The sequence below is a fragment of the Rousettus aegyptiacus genome, unplaced genomic scaffold, assembly GCF_014176215.1.
Source record: "Rousettus aegyptiacus isolate mRouAeg1 unplaced genomic scaffold, mRouAeg1.p scaffold_m13_p_2, whole genome shotgun sequence".
NCBI classification, from domain to species: Eukaryota; Metazoa; Chordata; class Mammalia; order Chiroptera; family Pteropodidae; genus Rousettus; species Rousettus aegyptiacus.
Window position 1 is genome coordinate 20,631,570 of NW_023416295.1, and position 22,528 is coordinate 20,654,097.

The 22,528-nt window shown below is 32.4% G+C and overlaps 1 protein-coding gene across 11 annotated transcripts in view; it reads left to right on the forward strand.

Moving 5' to 3' along the window:
• Positions 1-22,528, forward strand: part of KANSL1L (KAT8 regulatory NSL complex subunit 1 like) — a 100,883-nt gene that overhangs the window by 4,246 nt on the left and 74,109 nt on the right. For 6 of the 11 annotated variants that reach the window (XM_016158591.2, XM_016158593.2, XM_016158594.2 and 3 more), the window contains exons 2-3: positions 10,577-11,690; positions 15,802-15,879. In XM_016158591.2, the coding sequence (XP_016014077.2) occupies positions 10,606-11,690; positions 15,802-15,879 (1,163 nt within the window). In that variant the 5' untranslated portion in view covers positions 10,577-10,605. Of the gene's footprint in view, positions 1-5,525; positions 8,952-10,576; positions 11,691-15,801; positions 15,880-22,528 lie in introns of those variants that run through there. The other 5 variants (XM_036236402.1, XM_036236404.1, XM_036236401.1 and 2 more) reach the window with 4 other exon arrangements.

The window sequence follows — 22,528 nt, forward strand, 5'->3', positions numbered from 1 at the left end:
TGGTACAGACCTGACAAGTGTTAATCAACTCTATTTACATTGTAATTATCTTGTGTACCTGCATTTTTTCTTTTTTTTCTTTTCCTTCTGTTTGTGCATCTTTGAGGGATGACATGATATTTACTATATCTCATGTCCAAGGGATGAGATTACATTTATTTAATGCTAAATTTATAAATATGTATGATTCATAAATCTTAAAGATGGTCACTATTGGAAGCTTTGGAGACAACGTGAGAAGGCTTTTTATTTGTAGTAATACTATCAGAACAACTAATTTCTTCATTAATTCACAAGTGTTCTTTGGATCGAATTGTAGACCAAAAATTAGAGTTTATGTTATAGACTTACTTTGTAGTCCCCCAATTTTTTTTACTAGATTAATTTGATTTTATTTATAATTATGAACTTTAACCAAAAAGAAAAAAAAAAGTTTTGATTTTTTTTGTAGTTTTAAATGTTTATTATTTAAAGACATAAATCTTGGCTTGTCTTACTGAAATTTTCTCTCTGGTTGGTATTTTTTTATGGGACTTCTAAGAAAAGTGGATATATATTGAGATCTGGACTGTTCACCGGAGGGCTGTTTACTTGGTGAATTACCTGTAACAGTTTTAAAACAGATTTTTTTTTGTCACCCCCAAATTTTCTGGGCTGCGGATGTGCTAAGGAATTATTATTTAGTTATTTTTACTTAAACTGTAATGTAAGTTGAAAATTCTGTTGTTAAAACATAACTGTGAAATTCATACCCAGGAAATATAATCGATTTTTGGATTATCTAGAATTATTACCTCTTGACAGATATTCAGAATTATCTAGTTGCTTCTTTTGAAAAAGTACCGATATGGTTTCTTAACTTGCAGGTTTGCTTCTTCAATTCTGTTAGCTTAACATTTTAGTTTCTGTATGTTGTGGTTAAAAGGAGTTTAGTTTTTTTCCTCTGTTTTATCGCTTCCAGATTCTTGGGAGTCCCAGAAATTCTTTTAGACCTATTTTGTCTGAGTATCTTGTGTGTATACGGCATAATCATCAAAGATGATGGTAGTACCTTGAGTAAATAGAGTACAGTATTTTAGAAACTAGAAAGAAAATTTTTAAATTTAGCTAAGATTCAAATATCTTTTTCCCACACAATTATGAGCATAGTTAGAAACAAGTAAATAATTTAATAGTGTGAATAATTAGAAAGATCAAGATGCTTCTTAGAAAGCTCTTTGAGGATTTGCCTTTTTCATATTCTTTATAACCTAAAGTATTATAGGTGCCTAAAAGTACCAAACACTGTTTGGCTGGGAACTTTGGGGTCAGAAATATTTTAGTTAATGACTGATTATTGTTTAATTAGGGGTACTTTAGACTTTGTACTGTTAATTGTAGTAGTTCCTTAATCACTGTGACTATTGAGAACTTGAAATGACTAGTCCAAATTGGGTTTTTTATAATGTAAAATAAACATTGGATTTTGAAGACTTAGCACACATACAGAAGAAGGTAAAATATATTACCCAGATATTTTTATACTGATTTCAGGTTGAAGTAATATTTTGTATATAATGAATTCACTGAAACTAAAATTAGTTTCATATGATTCTTTTTACTTTTTAAAATATATCTAGTGGAAAACTTCAAATTATCTGTGTAGTGTACATGATATTTGAATTGGACAGCAATGTTCTATACTAATGTAGCAATGTTCTATACTAATGTTTCCTAGCCTTAAGCTTCCTTTCATAATAAAATATCTCATGAACCTCCTTCCTTGAAATTTTAAAGTAATTTTTTGGCTGGCATTTATTGAAGACATTTATTTAAGGGCTTGCTATGTGTCAAATAATATTCTGGAGAAATTCTCAGTGATTATGACTTCAGGTATTTCTGTTTATGTCTCTTTTCACTTTGTGGTATTCTCATTATATGTAAACACGTTTTGTAGTTGTCCCACAGTTCTTGGATGTTCTATTTTTTTTTGTCTTTTTTTCTCTTTGTTTTTCACCTGTGTAAGTCTGTTGACATATCCTGAAGCTCAGAGATTTTCTCAGCCATGTCTAGTCAAATAATAAGCCCATCAAAGCTATTCTTATTTCTCTTGATCTCTAGCATTTCTTTTTGATTCTTTTTTAGAATTCCCATATACATCTGTTCTTGCATGTTATCTACTTTTTCCATTAGAGCCCTTAGCAAATTTGTTGTTTAAATTGTTTTAAATTTATGGTCTGATAAATCTAACATATCTGAATCTGATTCTGATGCTCTGTCTCTTCAAACTGTGTATTTTATGTTTTAGTAAGCCCTGTAATTTTTTTGTTGAAAAGAGGGGACATGATGTATTGAGTAAAAGGAACTCTAGTAAATAGGCCTTTAGGAAGATGTGGCAGTTAGGGACATGTTCTAAAGTCTGATGAGGTCTGATTTTGGGGGAGCCCGTGCCCCTGGGCTATGAATTTAACAAATGATCTTCAATTGTTTCCCCTTCTCAGGTGGGACAGGATGTTAGAGGGGGCTGGTTTTGGGTAGTTACCTTCCCCCACATGGAAGGCTAGTATAGGCTGGAGTTGGGTATTTCTTTAATGTACTTTCAACAAATAAAAAGCAAGACTTTTCAACATATTTCTTAGAAAATAACACATCATCCATTACTTCTTTATCCTCGTTTTGACTTTAGCATTTCATATAGCTGTCCATGTCTTCTTTATATACTTTTAAACAATTCTGTGTTCTGGAATTTTCTTCTACCTCACTGACAGACATTTAAGGGCTCTTCCTCTTTTGTAGCTCATCCTCTTTTGCTCAAATGAATCTGAGTTAACACAAGAGCTTAATCCTGGGCTCTTTTCTCTTTGCCAATATTCTCTCCCTAGATAGATTCCTCTAGTCCTTTGGGTTTAAATACTATTTATATGTCATTGACTCCCCCAAATAATATCTCTAACTATGACTTCTTGTCTGAACTGTATACTTGCTTACCCAACTGCTTCTACTTGGTTACCCAACTGCTTCTACTTGGTTGGCTGATAAGGCACTTCAAAGTCAACATATCCCAAACAGAACTTTTAATTTTTCTTTTTCACCTTCTGTCCACAAGTCTGCCCATTTCAGAATATAGCACCACTGGCCACCCAGTTGCCGAAGCCAAAACCTGAGTTGTATTTGATTCCTTGCTTTCCCTTAAGCCTGACAAAATCTTAGCTGTCAAAAGTTTTGTTCACTCCACCTTGAAATATATCCTAGATTTATCCATTTTCATTTCTACTACTGTTTCCCTAGCCAAACCACCAGTACCATCTCTCCTTTAGATTACTTCAGTATCATCCTAATTGGTCTCCTTATTTCCATTCTTGGAAGCTTTCTGGTCTTCCTGTAATACAATTTTTTTTTTATCTACAGAACAGCTAGAATAATTTTAATAAAAACGTAAATCAGATCATTCAAATATCTTTAGTGGCTTTCCTTTGATTTACATAAATTGTCCATGGTTTGGATTCTGTCTCTCTGATCTTATTTTCTCTTCTTTCTCTGGCTCATTATATTCTAGACACATCTGCCCTTTGTTCCACAAACACACCAAGTTTATTTCTGCCTAAAAGCTTTCTGTTTTTTTCTTGGAAGGCTGTTACCCCTGATTTTGGTTAGCTTGTTATGGTCATTTCAGGTCTCAGGGCAGATGTTACTGATGGAGGCCTGCCTTCATCTACACATATAAATTCCTACCCCAATGTAGTCATGTTCTATCACCCTGCTTTGTTTAATTTTCATAGAGATATTATGGAACCCTTATTTGGTGTTTTCTTATTTGTATATTTATTCTATATCTACCTAGATTAAGCTCTGAGAGAATAGAAACTTATTTTTTATATTCACTCTCATCTTTCTTGTTCCCTAAGATAGGGTCTGTTACATGTTGCTCAATAAATTTGTATTAACTGGATTATCGAAATTTAGGTTTTAGATCGACTATTAAATGGAGGTCGAAGTCCAGCTTCTACCAGAAATAGACAAAACTATTTATGACACAGTGTTTGCCAGTTCTTCATTTCCTGTTTTAAAAAGTCAACTGGTTTATTTTTAAAACTTTCGGAAATTTTTATTTTATTTTTAAAAGATGAAATGGGTTTTCAGCTGCCATTCATAAGCACTTCTCTATAAATATCATGTTATGGTATGGATAGTCTTTATACACAAATGAAACCAAATGGCTTTACTTGTAGCCAGATACTCTTACTGTCTTGTTTTTTAAATTGGTTTCTGAAATACTGAAGACACCTTAAAGAGCTATAACATAATTGTGATCATGTGGAATATAGTTTATAGAACTAATAGAGATGATATTGATGTGAATTTGCAGAATTATTTTATTTTTGTATGCTCTGAAATTATTATTCCTTATGCACTTTGCGAAATATTATGAAATATTATAAAATGAAATATTACATGATTGAAAATAATTACGATTTAAAACTTACAATAGTTGAAATCATTATTCATAGTTAACCTTAATGGTAAACTCAGTGACTTCTGGGAGTTTGCACATCTGATTTCCACTAACTCCTGAACATACATCTTCTGCATATATATACAAAAGGCTCTCAATTATGTTACAATTATTTTAAAGTAATTTTTAAATGTTTATTTTACTTCTATTTTGTGGAAGTTCAATTTATATTTTCTTTTATGAATAATGTTTTTGATGTCATATCTAAAAACTTTGCCTAACCCAGTATCACAAACATTTCTCCTGCGTTTTTTTTCTAGAAGTTCTCGTAATTCATACATGTAGGTCTGTGATCCATTTTGGTAGATGTAATCATTTTTATATAAGGTATGAGGTATGGGTTTAAGGCTCAGTTTATTTGCATTTGCATGTCCTGTTGTTCTAGAACTACTTGTTTAAAAAACTATTTGTGCATTGAATCGCCATTACCTCTGTCGAAAGTCAATTGACCGAATGTGTGCGTCTCTTTTGGAGCTCTCTATTCTTCCCATTGATCTATGTGTTCATTTTTTTTTTTTTTGCCAGTGCCACACTGTTTTGACTATTGTAAGTAGATAGGTAATGTTAAGTCCTCTAGCTTTGTTCTTTTCCTTGTTTTGGTTATTCTAGTTCTTTTCCTTTTCCATATATATTTTTTATTTAGCTTCTTGATATCAGCAAAAAATCCTGTCAAGGTTTTGAGTGGGATTGTGTTGAATCTATAGATCAGTTTAAGAAAAATAAATATAATAACAATATTGAATAATACAACCCTTGAACACAGTATATCAGTCAATTTAATTAGGTATTACTTGATATATATTTTTTTCAGTATATAGATCTTGCACATGTTTTGTTAGATTTATATCAAAGTGTTTCATGGTTTTGGAACTATTGGAATTAATACTATTTTTTAAATTTATATTTCCAGTTTTTCACTTATAGTATATAAAAATAAATGATTTTTGTGTCTTGAACTTATATCTATCTCTCCCTTAGTAAACTCATTAGATTCAGGATTTTTTTTGTAGAATCTTTAGGATTTTCTATGGTAAAAATTATGTCATCTGTGAATAGACACAGTTTTACTTTTTACTTTCCATTCTATATGTCTTTTATTTCTTTTTTCTTATTCTTCTGGACCTCCATGATGAGGAATAGGAGTGGTGAGAATAGATACCTTGCCTCATTCCCAATCTTAGGGCAAAAGCATTCAGCCTTTCATCATTAATTATGAAGTGATCTCTAGGCTTTAGTGTAGATGCTCTTTTTTAAGTTAATCAATTTCTCTCCTTTTTCTACTTTGCTGAGTTTTTTTCTCCCCCTAATCATGAAAATCATTATTAAATTTTGGATTTTGTCAAATACTTTTTCTTTATAATTTTCTTTAGTTTTTTGATATGATAAATTTCAGTGTTGAAGTAGTCTTGCATTATCGAATAAGCCACATTTGATTGTAACATATCCTTTTTATATATTGCCGTTTGTAACATTTATTTTAAAAATAAGAATTGAAATACATGTTACTACTTATTTCTAAATCCTAGAATGCTTTTAAAATTCATGAATTGGTTGTTTATTCTGTTAACAAATATCTGACAATTATTGCATATCAGGTATTGTTTTACATGCTGGGGATTAGAATATTGGACAGAAAGAGTCTGCCCTTAACCTATATTCCTCCTTAAAATGTAATAAAACGTTAGGTAGTGATTAGTGCTTTGAGTAACAGTAAAGTGGTGTAAGGGAAAGGGGAAGCCTGAAAAGAGGTCCTAATGCTATTTTAAATATATTAGTCAAGGCACGACTCTAATGAGATGAATGTGTTGAGCAGAAACATAAATGAAGTGAGGGAGATAGCCATCATATTCGTGGAAATTGTTCGAGGGTGTGAGAATGGCAAACAAAGTACCTGAAGCAGGGATTTGCTTGGTGCATTTTAAGGGTAAAACAAAGGCCATTGTTTCTGAGTGTAGTAATCAATGGAGAGAGTTGTAGAGGGCAAAATAGACAGAGATCTAATAGCGTAGAATTTTGTAGGCTGTGGTAAGGATGACTTTGGATTTTATTCACTAAATATTTATTGAGCCATCTGCTAGATGTCAGATACTTTTTTATGTTGGCAATATATATAGTGATTAACAAAATAGTCAAAACTCCAAGCCTTCTTAGATCTTGGAAGTGTTAATGATAAATATAATTGTTTATGTAATATGGAGATAGTCAGAAGTGGTAGAGTTTATAATAGGATATATTGTTATACACAGTGGTTATATAGTTAAATAATTTAAATGCTTTTATGTTTTATGATAACATAATAGAACCTTTTTTAATTTACAAGATGTATATCTATTTTCATGAGTTTCTTTTGGCTTCAGAGTAGAGAGACTTACAGGCTAGAATTTTTTACGAGAATATACTTGGAATAGAATACAGAGGAACTTCATGTAAATCCTAGACTGGGAACTATGATGTAGCTGGGTTCCAGAGACTAGAACCCAAAAGTCTTCATACCTAAGAATAGTAGTTATCTATTGCTATGTAACAAATTAGCCCCAGATTTAATGGCTTGAAGCAGCAGTCCCCAACCTCTTTGGCACCAGAGACCGGTGCTCTTGCGAGAATCTAATGCCTGATAATCTAAGGTGGAGCCGAGGTGGTGATGTTAGTGCCAGAGATCAGCTGCAGATATAGATGAAACTTTGCTTGTTAGCCCAAGTTCCTAACCAGTACTGGTTCGCAGCCTGGGAGTTGGGGACCCTGGCTTAAAGCATTTATTTTTCAATTTCCCTGGGTCAGAAATTTAGGCATGGCTTGGTTGGGTACCTCTGGCTCAAGGTTTCTCAGCAAGGCTGCAATCAAGGTGTTGACTCAGGCCTCAGTCATCTGAAGGTTTGATTGGGGAAGGATCTGCTTCTTAGTTCACTCACAGGTCTTTTGGCAGTCCTTAGGTCATTGCTATCTGTTGGCTGGAGACATTAGTTTTTCACTTTGTGGGTCTTCCAGCTCACAACATGGCGGCTGACATCTCTGAAGGAGAGTGAGTGATAAAATGGAAGCCATGGTCACTTTGTCACCTAATTTTGGAAGTGACATCCTATCCCCTCTGCTGCCTTCTCTTTGCTAAAACAAGTCACTAAATCCAGTCCACATTCAAGAGGATTACACAAGGGCATGAAATACCAGGAGATGGGGATTATTAAAATCATTTTTGAAGCTGCCTATCATACCAAGTAAGCCCTAGATATCTCACCAGTTTTTTTAGTCTTCTTTTTTAGCCTTTAGTGTGTGTTTTAGTCTTCTTCTCTACCATAAATATGCCCTTGCCACTCTCGATATACATTTTTTCCCCTTTTTGCTAACAACTCTAGTTCTTCACAATTAACCTGTGTATATTTGCTCTACCTCTTATTTTTAGGTTTTCCTTATCCTTAGTTTTTCCAGGGCCTGAGATGAACTATACTGCCTCATGGTATTTCATCTCTGCCCCTGCTGCTAGCCACTTTGAACGTATCCTTAGCACTCTCTTCAGATTTTTGAGTGGGAGTAGATGGGTAGAGAGGGGATATAGTATCTTTTGAATATGACTACCTTATCAGCAAGAACTGTGATTAATGCACTTTCTCTTAGCAATGTAATCTAAATACTGTCATAGATGTTTATAGATTAGAAGACATAGGTCATTGAGTTGATCAAATGACTTATTCTTAAAAATAATTTCCCAGTATTAGTAGCTTTTTTTAAATAATTATTTTTCTATTTCTCATAAAAAATAGAGTAAAAATATCCATTAAAACCCCAATAATCTGTTCATTTTTGTTTTTCTCATTTTTGGGGGGGGAATTAGGGTAAATGAAAATCCGTTACATGTAAGATTTATTATTTTTGAGATATATAAAAGTATATAAATTTTGAGACATACAAAACTTGGAGAGAGGCTTACACAGACATGCATGTATATTTTTTTTTATCTCAGAACAACCATTAACATTGGTTTATTTTACATTTAGTGTTTTTCCTCCAAGTAATAAAAGTTTATAGTTAAAATTTTCTTAAACTACTATTCTTCTGTTTCATGGAACTCTCCAGTTGCAATTACTGTTACGAGTTTAGTGGTTTTTCAGTCTTGTAAACAGTTAAACAAATAGACACATATATGTACATATATATATGGTAGGTATGGTTTTGTGTTTGTATTTTACTTACATGGTACCATTCTATATGTATTCTGCACTGTTCTTTTTTTTTTAACTACATACTGTTTTTGAGATTTGTCCATATTGTACATATAAATCTAAGTCATTCTTTTTAACTGCTATATAATATTACATCTTGTTTTATTATCTACTCTCTTATTGTTAGGCATTTAGGTTGCTTTGAAAGGATGTTTTGCTATTACGAACACTACTCTCAAGTGCACCTGTGAGAAACACATTTTCTACATTGTTATCAAACTACTGAGTCAGTTCGTAGCCCAGATGTGAGTAATCTTGTTTACTCACATTCCCATAAGTGATATTTTCAAACTTAAAATCTTATTTTCAATTTGATGGTTGGAAAATTGGTCTCTTGCTTTATTAATCTACATTTCTTTCATTACTGGCGAGATTGAATATATGTTTAATGACCATTTGGATGTCATCATCTGTGAAATGCTCGACTACTCTACCCTTTGCCCATTTGCCCATTTATATATTCTAGATACTAGTTCTTTGTCTATTATATGTCACAGATATCTTCTAGTCTGTCACTTGCTTTTAACTCTGTATATATATTTTTTAATTGCATAAAAATTTTTGTGCCTTTTAAACATTCTTGCTAATCTTTGCAAAGAATTAGCTTTTTGGTTTTGTGTTTTTAAACAGGAATTAAGATTGTACAGTTACAGCTAGCACATTGTATGAGGACATAAAATATGAGCATGTGGCCATTTAAATGACTTTACTGTCATATGTATTGGAACAAAAGTTATGAAATCATAATTCCTAAGGGTTTTCAAAAACATTATTGGTATAAAATTTTTTCACTAACTATTCAGTCTTTATAATTTTTAATGGGTACTGAATTTTTCTGTTTCAGAAAATATAATTTTGTATTTTTTCTTTTCATAAAATACAATGAAATTTGTAAATATGCGGTTAATCCTCAGTGGTCATCTGTAACAGTTCTCGCTATTTGCCAGGCAGGAATAATAGCCTCTATTATGATAACTGACAACTATTTATTTATGAAAAAAGAAAAAAATTATTGCTGATGTTTTTTCAGGATAAAAGTTTTTGCACATTGCATATTAGGCAAGTTTTCACTGTCACATTTTTAACAGCTATGAAATTACATACTTTTTTATTTGTAGGTGAATTCACTTATATCTTACATTTTTAGTGTATTTTAGTTTTTGTTATTAATACCATTCAGATCGTGGAGTGTAAATTGAGAAATGGAGGTTTTGAGCAATTTGTTATATTTTTTAAAGATAAATAATTCTTATTTTGGGCTGAAAGTCTGGGATCGAATCACATTTTCAGATATGATTCCCAGATTCCAGATTGGGATCTTTTTCTTCTTACTCTGTCTAAACATTATTTAAAAATAGCTTCTTGAGGTGTACAGTTGAGCCTTGAACAACAAAGATTTGAACTGCATGGGTCCACTTATACATAGATTTTTTTCAATTGATACTATAAATATTGTATTTTCTTCTGATTATCTGAATAACATTTTTTTTCTCTAGTTTACTTTAGTGCAAGAATACATATGATATACAAAATATGTGTGAATCAATATTGTGACAAGTTAGTTCCCCTAACTCCTGCATTGTGCAAGGGTCAGCTGTATTTACATCCACAAGTATTTGTCTAACACTTATTGTGCTAGATAGTGTGAAACTTTAATTGGAGTTTTGAGTATTAGGTCCATCCACAGAGTGAAGAAAAGTGTAGTCCTAGTGAGCTAGGAAAGAACAGAGATAGTGTTAGGAGATGGGAAATAAAGGAGTTTGGTTTTGTTCACTTTTTAATCAAACATTAAACATGTTGCCTTTGGAAAATGTATAAGCATAAACCATTTTTTCTAGATATTTGATTATTTATTTTTACATTATTTTAGGTTTCCAGTAATTATCTGGTGGATTCGCCATGACCCCAGCTCTGAGGGAGGCAGCAACAAAGGGTATCTGCTTTTCATCTTTACCAAGTACCATGGAGTCTGACAAGATGCTATGCATGGAGAGTCCAAGAACTGTAGATGAAAAGCTAAAGGGAGACACTTTCTCTCAGATGTTGGGATTTCCAACTCCCGAACCTACTCTTAACACTAATTTTGTGAATTTAAAACATTTTGGCTCCCCTCAGTCTTCAAAACATTATCAGACAGTCCTTTTAATGACTTCTAATTCTACATTAAATAAATACAATGAGAATTATAAACAAAAGAAATTAGGGGAGCCCAATTGCAATAAACTGAAAAACATACTGTGTAATGGCAGCAACATTCAGCTCACTAAAATCTGTCATTCTCATTCTGAAGAGTTCATCAAAAAGGAATCTCTGTCAGATACCACAAGCCAATGCATGACAGATGTAAAAATTATTTTGGATTCAAATATAACCAAAGACATTAATGTAGATAAAGTACAACTACAAAATTGTAAATGGTACCAAAAGAATGCACTTTTGGATAAAGTTACTGATACTGAGAGTAAAAAGGGTTTGTTGCGCTGTGCTCAAAAGAAAATGGGGCCTGGCCATTCAGATGCGCTTATTAGTTCTTCAGCTGCTGTAAAAGAGGAGGAAGTGAATGCTCGTTTACTTCATTGTATAAGCAAACAGAAAATTTTACTTCGCCAGGCTAGAAGAACTCAGAAACATTTGCAAATGTGCCTGGCAAAGCATGTGGTTAAACACTATGATCAGCAAATGAAATTTTCTATGAAACATCAACTCCCTAAAATGAAGATCTTTCATGAACCTACCACAATTTTGGATAACAGTTTACCTAAATGCACTGAAATTAAGCCAGACATCAACTTACTGACTGCTGAGAAATTGTGGAATGATGCAAAAAATGGCTTTGCACGGTATACAGCTGCAGAAATACAAAGATTTGCACTGTCTGCTACAGGGCTGTTGTCTCATGTTGAAGAGGGTCTGGATTCTGATGCAACTGATAGCAGCTCTGATGATGATTTGGATGAATATACCATTAGAAAAAATGTGGCAGTGTAAGTGCAAAATTATTATTAGACCTTTTACTGTTCTGTATATAGCAGCAATTTTGTCTTGATTTTAAGATATGTTAGAAGGAAATAGATTTTCTAAAATCTTAATGCCATAATCTTTAAGTTATAGAACTAGTAAACTTTTTAAATGTTTCATTTGTTAATCTACTATGTGTGAATATATGTATACTATTTAACAATAAGTTACCCAACTGCTCTATCTAGGAAAAACCAATATAAGATTAATAAAAGCTAATTAGCTATAAGTAAACATTTTTTCTGCTCTTGAATATAATAGATTATGGACAAGGCCTAATTTTTGCCTAAGTAATCTAGCCAATATGTGTAACTAAATCTCAAAAAATACAAAGTCTCACATAGGGAGCCCTCATTGACTTCAGGAGTTTATCAGTTAAGAGTACATATAATTTAACCTGCTACTTCCTATTTTTATTTTTAACTATTTATATACTTGTAGTCAAAGCTTTCAGCTCTGGTCTTTACTAAGTCAATTTTTGCTAGATTAATGTAGCCAAAACAAAACCATAATATCAGCTATTAGATACATGTTGAATACTTATTATGTGCTGGACCCTAGAGATTCCGTTGTGGGCTAAATATTCACAGCCTTTACCCTCTTGGGAATCTACTTCGAAGAGAGGTTTCTAGATATTAAAAACAAAACAAAAACAGAGAAAAATAGTTTTACTTACCATGTTAACACTCCAGAACAGCTCTATATGATGAAAGTTTCTGAGATGATGGAATGTTCTGTCTCTATGCTACACAGTAAGCACGAGCCTCATGTGGCTATTGAACACTTGAAATGTGGCCAGTGCAACTGAGGAACTAAAATTTTAATTTTATTTAATTTGAATTTTATTTAAATAGTGAGATAGAACATAGTTCTTAATAGCATTCAGGGAGTGCGTTAATGTCCCTCAATTGATGCAAAATACTGTATGCATATATGGTATTTTGAGAGGAAGAAATCTATCAAATTATAAATGAGTATCAAAGTTAGAAGATGAACATGTTACTTTTTACTAATAAATAGAACAGTATATTTTTAAAGTAAGGAATAAAATGTAAAGCAAAGTTAGCATTCCAGCCTTTTGGTGTTCTGTTATCACTGTATTCGATGGGACCTAATGGTTACTGAGCACGTTATTTTTCTGAATGACATTGTGCTATTTACTTTACATATGATATTTTATCCTTTCAACCATGGGAGGTAATCGTTATTATCCTTAATTCACTTAAGAAGAAACAGGTTCAGCATGATTAAGTAACTTGCCCATGGACAAAAAGCCAAATAAATGGTGGAGCTAGGTGTCTTGCTCACATATGAGACTTTTAAGTCCATGCTTTTTCTGTTGGACTGTGTGGCTTTGTCAGTGTTGTATCAATGATGATGATAGCTACAAGAATTATCAAGCACATGAGCACTGAAAAAAGTCCATCAATTTTTATATTTATAATTCTTTGGAAGTAATTAAAGTTTATCAAATTTAGTAGATAAATTTATTATATTATTCATTGTTGTAGTTGAGAAGAGCTAATGGATAGATTTACCTATTCTAAGCTAGAAACAAATAAGTCATGTCTTTCTAGACTACTTTGACCTTTATTAGCATTCTCCTTCATTGCTTTTCTACAGCATTTAATATGCCATACTCTTTACCATGAAAATATATTTGTCTTATATAATTTGCTAATATATCTCTTATCTTAATAACCTAGTACCTAGTAAGGGTGGAAACTACATTTTATACTTTTAAAAAATCTCACATGCCAAGCAAATAATTACTAATAGGTCAAACATTTTTTAAGATCAGCATTTACCCCTTGAATTTAGTGAGAGAACACTAAGTTCAGACATTTGTATAAAATGTACACAAATGAAGAATTTCAAACTATTGGAAAAAATTTTATACAAAGCATCAAGCAATATACTTCTCATTTCCTCCACCCCTCCCCCACGTTAACTTTGCTAATTTATTGAGGAAAATTGAAGTAAAGTAGCCTGGAAAGAAATTGGATTCAAGCTTGGAAAGTTTATTTTTCACTCTTTTTTTTTCCCTTCCCCCATAATCAACCAGAAGTGCTTCAGGGTTGCTAGGCATACATTTTAGAAAAATAATGAATTTAAGGAGTTTAATATTCAAGATATACATCTAGCTTCTTGCATTACTGGCCACTTAATATTATGATGCCTTGGTTATTAAAGCTCATATTTATATTTCTAGAAGTCAGATACACTTTGTTCTAAGGTTACACTCACTGATCAACTCAAATCAATAATACTAAGTTTATAAAATAACTTCGAAATCTTTAATTCACTGATGATTTGATAATTTTTCAGGCTTCTTTGTTTTTTGCTATTTGAACTCTATTTAACATTTCTTGATTTCTTTTTATATAACACCAAGAATTGAATATTAAATTCCGTTTATTTTGAATATTTTTACTAATGCTAATAGATTTCTTGTAGGAACAGTTGTTTCTCAACATTTTACTAATTTTGATGTTGACCGAATTTTGAGAACAAATAATTTAATTGTATATTTTGACATGAGTATAAAAATGATTTCTTAATTTGTTTTTTAAATTGAAATTAGTTATGTTTCAGGTTGTTAAATTCATTTTATAATTTTAAAATCCTGATAAGTTTTTTTTAATTTGTTTTTCTTTACATTTCTGGAAACTCACTTTTCAAATGTAGATGCATATTTTTAATACATATAATAATAGTTCAGAATTAAACCTTAAACATAAAATAGGTAAATTAAATTTTTGTTATCTCTATTGAATATAGACTTCTCAACTTAAATCATAAGGTCTAGAGTGGCAAATAGTAAAGTTGATTTTAATTTTAAACAACTTAAGGGCAAGCATTACTTTTTCTTGTACTGTATAGATACCCACTGCCTAACATTGTCTACTTTTTAGTGATTGTTTTGTATTCGTTGAGTGAATAAATGAATATTTCTGTATTTGTATATGTAGTTGGAAAGGTACAAAAATTGGGGTTGACAATTCATTAAATTTCTCTATGTTTTCTTCAATTCTGTAGTTTAATCTTTACTTGATTTCCCCGCCCTTTCTGCCTTTGTCTCTAGTACCAAACTAACACAAGATGTGTCTTGTACAATTTAGAACCAGCATGAGTGTGTGTTCAATAATGAAATATACAAAAGTATGGACATTTAATAGTAATTATTATATTTAACATTTGAAACTTTTAAAAATTAATAAGTAAAATGTATTATATTTATCGCTGAAATCTTAGATTGTATTATAAAAGCCTTTCTCTCTTTCATTTTCTTCTTTTAAGTTTATAGCCCTGTAAAAAAAAAAAAAAAAAAAGATTCCTTCACTCTGACTAGGGAATTTAGCTGTAAAGGACTACGATTGTTTTAGGAAATTGGAAAGCACTCACATTCACCATTACCATTGTTATTTTAAATATATATTTTACTTGCTCCTTTTACTTTCCTTCCAAAAATGTAGGCAATAGATTAATTGATAACGACATTACTGATATACTTGAAAAATAACTTGGTTGAGAGACTAGTATGCATTAGAAAAAACTTTTTAAAGTTAATGAAACAGGATTTTTTTTGTAGGTTTGAGATACGATCTTTATAACATGGATGGGACACCCACCCCCGCTTCAGCCGCACTGTCCTCTGTTCCTTTGGTGAAGGAGCAGAGGTTCTGAGTATATACTAGTGTTAAAATCATAGCTTACTTGTGACCCTCAACAAAGGTTAAAGTTATTCTTAACCCCCTGAATCTGATTATTCTTTGGTCTAACTTAAGAGTTCTAGAGATAATTAGATGAAATATATGAAGTACCTATTCATAATAGTGCACTGATTTGGCAGCAATTAAAGAGTGTCTTATCAAGCAGTTTACTACAGTGAAGACTGGAGTTTAATATTCCATGGGAAACTTGGGGAGCCAGTATAAAATACATGCCTAAGTTAACCCGTTTGTGAGGTGAGGAAGCTGGAATACTTGTGCATCAAATCCCATTAGTCAGTGAAGGTTGTTCCTGATTGTGTTAATCCCCTTGCACTTCTGTTCTGCCACTTGGGTGACAAAGCAGGCTCAAGGAACAACAAAAACAACCTCCAAGAAATGCAGGTGCTGGCACTTGGAAGTCAGATCTGTGTGTGCTGAACTGGTAAGTGAGGGGATGTGGCTGGGTCACTGACAGACTGCTACAATTATTTCACCTCTCTTCTGGCGGTAAGCTTTAGCGTTCTGGCATTTCTTTTGTTCTGGGAAATGACATAAGTTACTTTCTTTCGGGAATTACATAGGAAATCAGACAGATTTTGACACAGAAAAATATAGTTCTTTGTCTTATTCAAGGAAACTTGCCAGTGTCTTCCAAATCATACAGCCGTCTTGGCTGTTGGGAGAAAGACTCCACATCATTTCCCCAAATTAGTTCTCATATGTTTTTTCTTTAAATTTTTACTTTGGTATGTAAATAGTCTTGATGAGGAAATTTTTTAAAACAAAATGAGACATTTACCAAGAAATAATTATTGTTTAGTTATAAGCTGTCAGGTGAATCTTTCCAGATTGAAAGAACTAATTTCCAGACCTACAGAAATGAGTACTCATAGTTTTCTTTATACTTTCCTATTTTGCCAGTAGGAAGGAAAAGACGTAAAGCCTAGGTGATAAATTTCCTTTTGAGAAACTGGATAAATAGCAGTATGAACTCAGTATGACATTGAGAAAGTAAAGAGACTAATGGCATTTCATTAATAAATTGAAAATAAGAGTACCTTTATATTTGTATAACATGAAGTTGACAAATTGTTTAGCATTCATTATCTTTTAAATTCTCTACACTTTGGAAATAGATGAGCAAGTATGATTTTGTTATCTTTTGCTTATATAGGGAACAAAGAAAAAGTTCAGTGAAAAATAATCCTGGAGAAATTGCAGTAATACTTGAGTGACAATTTGTGAGGTTCATAGCAAAATTCAGCAGAAAATACAGAGTTCCCATTTGTTCCCTTCAGCCTCCTGCCCACACACACAATTTTTCACTTTTGACATCCCCCACCACAGTGGTAATTTGTTACAATCAGTGCAGCTGTATAGTTATGTCGTTATCACCCAAACTCCATAGTTTACATTAGATTTTATTCTTGGTGTATATTCTATGGGTTTGGACAAATGTATAATGACACATGTCCACCATTGTAGCATTATACACAGTCGTTTCACCCTACAGATCCTCTGTGTTCTGCCTATTCATCCCCCCTCCCTCCAACCTGGGCAACCACTAATCTTTTTACTGTCCCCCTCATTTTGCCTTTTCCAGAAAGTCATATAGTTGGAATCATACAGTACGTAGGCTTTTCAAATTGCCTTTTTTCACTTAGTAATATGCATTTAAGTTTCCACCATGTCTTCCTGGTTTGATAGCTCATTTCTTTCTAGTTCTGAATTATATTCTAGCTCTGAATAATAATGTGGGTATAGCACAGTTTATTCATTTACCTGTTGAAAGATGTCTCGGTTCTCCTCGGTTTTTGAAATTATGAATAAAGTTGCTATAAACATCCACATGCTTTCTGTATGGACATAAATGTTCAGTTCATTTGTATAAATACCAAGGAGTGCTACTGTTAGACTGTATGGTAAGAATATGTATAGTTTTGTAAGAACCTGCCAAACTCTCCTTTAAAATGGCTGGCTATAGTAACTAATAGTGAGTGGGTGAGAATTACTCAACATCCTTGCCAGCTTTTGATGTCAGTGTTTTGGATTTTGGCTGTTCTAATAGGTGTGTATCTTATTGTTTTAATTTGCAATTCCATAATGTCATATGGTGTGGTGTTTGTTCCTCAAAGTCTTTTGCCAATTTTTTAATTGGGTTCTTTTCTAATTGTTGAGTTTTAAGAACTCTTTGTATGTTTTGGATAACAGTTCTTTATCAGATAAGTCTTTGCAAATATTTTCTCCCAGCCTGTGGCTTGTCTTCTTATTCTCTTGTCAATGTCCTTTGCAGAGCAAAAGTTTTTAACTTTAATGAAGTCCAGCCTACCAATTATTTACTTCGTGAATCATGCCTTTGATGTTTCTATCTAAAGTGTCATCACTATATGCAAGGTTACCTGGATTTTCTCCTATGCCATCATCTAGGAGTTTTACGGTTTTGTGTTTTATGTTTAGTTTGGGATTATGTTGAATCTATAGATCAAATTGGGGAAAACTGATATACTGATAATACTGAGTTTTTCTATCCATGAAAGGGAATATCTGTTTACTTAGTTCTTTGATATATTTCATCAGAGTTTTATAGTTTTTCTCAATAGATTTTTATCTGTTTTATAAGATTTATACCTAATTATTTTTTTGGGGGGGTGCTAATGTAAATGATAATGTTTTTAATTTACATTCTACTTGCTCATTGCTAGTATATAGGAAAGCAGTTGACTTCTGTACATTAACTTTGTTTCCTGTAACCTTACTATTATCACTTAGTAATTGCAGCTGTGTGTGTGTGTGTGTGTGTGTGTGTGTGTGTGTGTGTGAGAGAGAGAGAGATGCAGAGAGAGATTCTTTTGGATTTTTCCAATATATCAAAGAGTATGCTGCCTTACAAACCTATATATTTTTTATTTCCTCTTCTATTTGCTTTAACTAGGATTTTCAATATCATGTTGAAAAGAAGAGGTGAGAATATCTTGCCTTGTTTCTGATCTCAGTAAGAGATTTTGTAGTTTCGCAGCATTAAGTACGATGTAGTTATAAGTTTTGATAGATAACTCAAATTGAGGAAATTATCTATTCCATTTACTGAGAGTTTTATCATGAATGGGTACTGAGTTTTATAAAATGCTTTTTGTGCATCTAATGATAATGATCTTGTGATTTTTTTTTTTTTTTTTTTTTGTGCAATGTGATGATGATGTGATGCTTGTTAATACGTTACGTAATTGATTTTTGAATGTCAAACCATTCTTGCATACCTGGCATAAGCCCTATTTGGTCATAGCATATGACTTTTTATACATCGTTGAATTCTATTTGGTAATATTTTCTTGGGGAATTTGCATTTGCCTTTATGAGAGAGATTGATCTGTAATTTCCTTATAATGCCCTTGGTTTTAATTTTAGGGCAGTGCTGGCCTCATAGAATGAGTTAGGAAGTAATCTCTCTATTTCTATCTTCCAAATGAGATTGTAGAGAATTGGTCAAATTTCTTTAAATTTGGGGTAGAATTTACCAGTGAACTCATTTGGGCCTGGTGCTTTCTGTTTTGGAAGGTTATTATTGATTAAATTTCTTCGATAGATATAGACCTATTCAGATTGTCTATTTCTTCTTATGTGAATTTTGACAAATTTCCCATTTATCTAGGTTGTCAAATTTGTGGACTTAGAGTTTATAATATTCCTTTATTGTCCTTTTAGTGTCCATAGCAGCTGTGGGAGTTTCTCCTCTTTAATTTTGGATATTATTTGTATCACCTCTCTTTTTTCCTAGTTAGCCTGGTTAGAGGCTTGTTGATTTTATTGATCTTTTCAAAAAACCACTTTTTGGTTTTGCAGTTGCATTAATGGTTTAGTTTCATTGATTTCTGCTCTAATTTTTCTTATTTCTTCTACTTGCTTTGGATTTATTTATTTATTTATTTGTTTATTTGTATGAGGTTTTTTTTTCCTTTATTTTTTTTTAAGTTTATTGGGGTAACTAGTTAATATGATTATATAATTTTCAGGTGTACATTATAATTTGACATCTATATATTCTGTTGTGTGATTACCAACCAGAGTCCAGTTTCCTTCAGCTACCATATATTTGACCCCCTTTACCCTGTCTATCTCTTCGCTCCTCCCCCACTCCCTACCCTCTAGTAACCACTAATCCATTGTCCATGTCCTTGAGTCTCTGTTTGTCCTGTTCATTTGTTGCTTTTAGGTTTATATCCCACATATAAGTGATATCCATTCCTTCCTTGTTCTTGTGTTTCTGTTTTCTTTATTTTGGTTGACTTTTGTGAGTTTTGCCTCTGGTTCTTATTATTTTATGTTATACTTCAGTTCTGAATCTTTGGTGTGTAGTTACCATTATGAACATGAAAAGGATAGTTATACACACATGCGCGCGCACACACACACACAGACACACGCACACTCGTCCATTTCCTTCTGCGTGTACCTTATCTTCTTCCCCCTTTTGCTTGCTTTGGATTTAATTTGTTCTTTTTCTAGTTTCCTAAGATAGAAGCTTAGATGATTAATTTTTAGATCTCATTTCTAACATATGCATTTAATGCTATAAACTCTGTGCTTTTCTTTCATGCTTTTTCCCATCAACATTGGTTTTACTGCATCTCACACATTTTGATGACTTGTATTTGCATTTCCATTTAAATTCATAATATTTAAAAATTTTTTTTGAGATTTCTTTTATTGTCCCATGTGTTACTTAGAAGTATGTTGCTTAATCTCCAAGTATTTGGGGATTTTTTCAATTAGTCTTTCCATTATTGATTTCTAATTTAATTCCATTGTGGTCTGAGAGCAAACATTATATGATTTCTTTTTTAAAAAACATTGTTAAAGTATGTTTTATGACTTAAAACGTGGTCTCTTCGCGAATGTTTCATGTTAGCTTGAGAAGAATGTCTAATCTGTTATTGGGCGAAGTAGGCTGTAGGTGTCACATATTTCCAGTTAATTAATGGCATTGTTGAATTCAACTGTATCTGTACTGGTTTGCTGCCTCCTGGATCTGTGCATTTCTGAAAGAGAGAGTGTTAAAGTCTGTAACTATAATAGTGGATTAATTGATTTCTCCTTTCAGTTTTGTCATTTTTTGCCTTATGTAGTTCGATGTTCTTTTATTAGGCTCATACACATTAAGGATTATTATCTTCTTAGACTGTTGACCCTTTAATTTTATGAAATATTCCTCTTTGTCTGTCATAGTGTTCCTTGCCCTGAAGTCTGCTCTGTCTGAAATTAATATAGCTACTGCCACTTTCTTGTGATTAACATTAGCTTGGCATAATTTTATTTATTCCTTTACTTTTAATCAGCATATATGTCTTTATATTTAAAGTGAGTTTCTTATGGACAGCGTATAGTTGGGTCTTGTTTTTGGTCCACTCTGACAATCTCTGTCTTTTAGTTAGTGTGTTTAGACCATTTAGACCATTGATGTTTAGAGTGATTAATGATATAGTTGATTAACATCTACCGTATTTGTCACTGTTTCCTATTTGTTGCCCTCATTTTTTTTTTTTTTGCTTTTATTGTTGACTTCCATGCTTTTTCTGCCTTTCGCAGTTGTAATTGAACATTTTATATGATTTACTTTCCTTTGTTAGCATAACAGTAATACTTTTTAAAACTTTTTAGTGGTTACCTTAGAATTTGCAATATACATATACACCTTTTCCAAATTATTTTTTCAGACAACATTAATACCTCTTCCTGGGTAGTTCAAGTACCTTAAAATAACAAAATAATCCTAATGCTTCTTTCCTCTCTTCTCCCTTGTATCATTTTCACTTATACATAAACATATAAGTATTCATATATAACCACACACAGGCATACATAATTGATTACACTGTTGCTATTATTATTTTGAACAAATCATTAGATCCATTAAAGATAAGAAAAATAAAAGTTATTTTACTTTCACTTGTTCTGCAGTATTCTTCTTCTCTAACCTATACAATTTTCCTTCTCTCTAAAAGGAAAACTTTTACCATTTGGCATAGAGGGGAGTAATGACAATATAGTGTGGAATTTGGCTTGAATTTTTCTCCAAACCATTTTAAACATAAATGTTTTGGAATGATCAAGGGGCAAGCTTTTTTACAACTAAAGAGTAAGCCTTAGTTGTATAAGAAAAATCTTGAAAATTCTGTATAAGTACCCTCCTATATTGCGATAAAGTGCTGGTTTATTGGCTTTAAAAATTGCTATATGTTCCACTACTTAAAAGGTCTGAAGAAGTCATAAGTTCATTTGAAGAAGCTGTGAAGATAGTTCCCTTGCATTAAATGAAAAATTTCAGGCTATCTAGATGACATTTTTAATTTTTATTAAACTGGTCTCCATTAGAGTGACTATCTTTAAGGACCCACTTTAAAGGAAGAAACATGAGCTCCAGGATATGAATGAAGCTTTAAAGCCTGGCTTATTGATGCAAATGCTAGTGGAAACTTAAACTCAGCTGTTTTTATTTTATAGAACAAGGTTATCAGGAGTGCACATATATGGTGTTATAGCAGAAATGCCTATACTCAATTCTGGGTTAGTGACGGTCACCTTTCTGAGTAATAAGCATAGTCTAATCAACTTTTACATCATTTTTTTCATCGCCCATCGTGGCCAACAGGACCATCATGAGCCCGTTTGTGTGCAGTAGAAGAAAGCGCTCCTTCCACTGAGCAGATTCAGATTTGTAATTTTAGGGCTCAGAATGCAGAACTCTTTCTGTATTTTAGTCCTGCTTGCTTATTCAGGCAGGGTCTGTGCAGTGTATAACAGTAGTGCCCACTTATCTGTGATTTCACTTTTCATGGTTTCAGTTACCCGCAGTCAACTTCAGTCTGAAAATATTAAATGGAAAAATTCCAGAAATAAATAATTTGTAAGTTTTAAATTACACACCATTCTCAGTAGTATAATGACATATCCTGCTGCTCACTCCATCCTGCCCAGGACGTGAATCATCCTTTTGTCCAATGTATCCTCATCATAATATGCTGTCAGCCTGTTGGTTATTAGATTGACTGTCTCAATATCTCAGTGTTTGTATTCAAGTAGCTCTTCTTCTAATG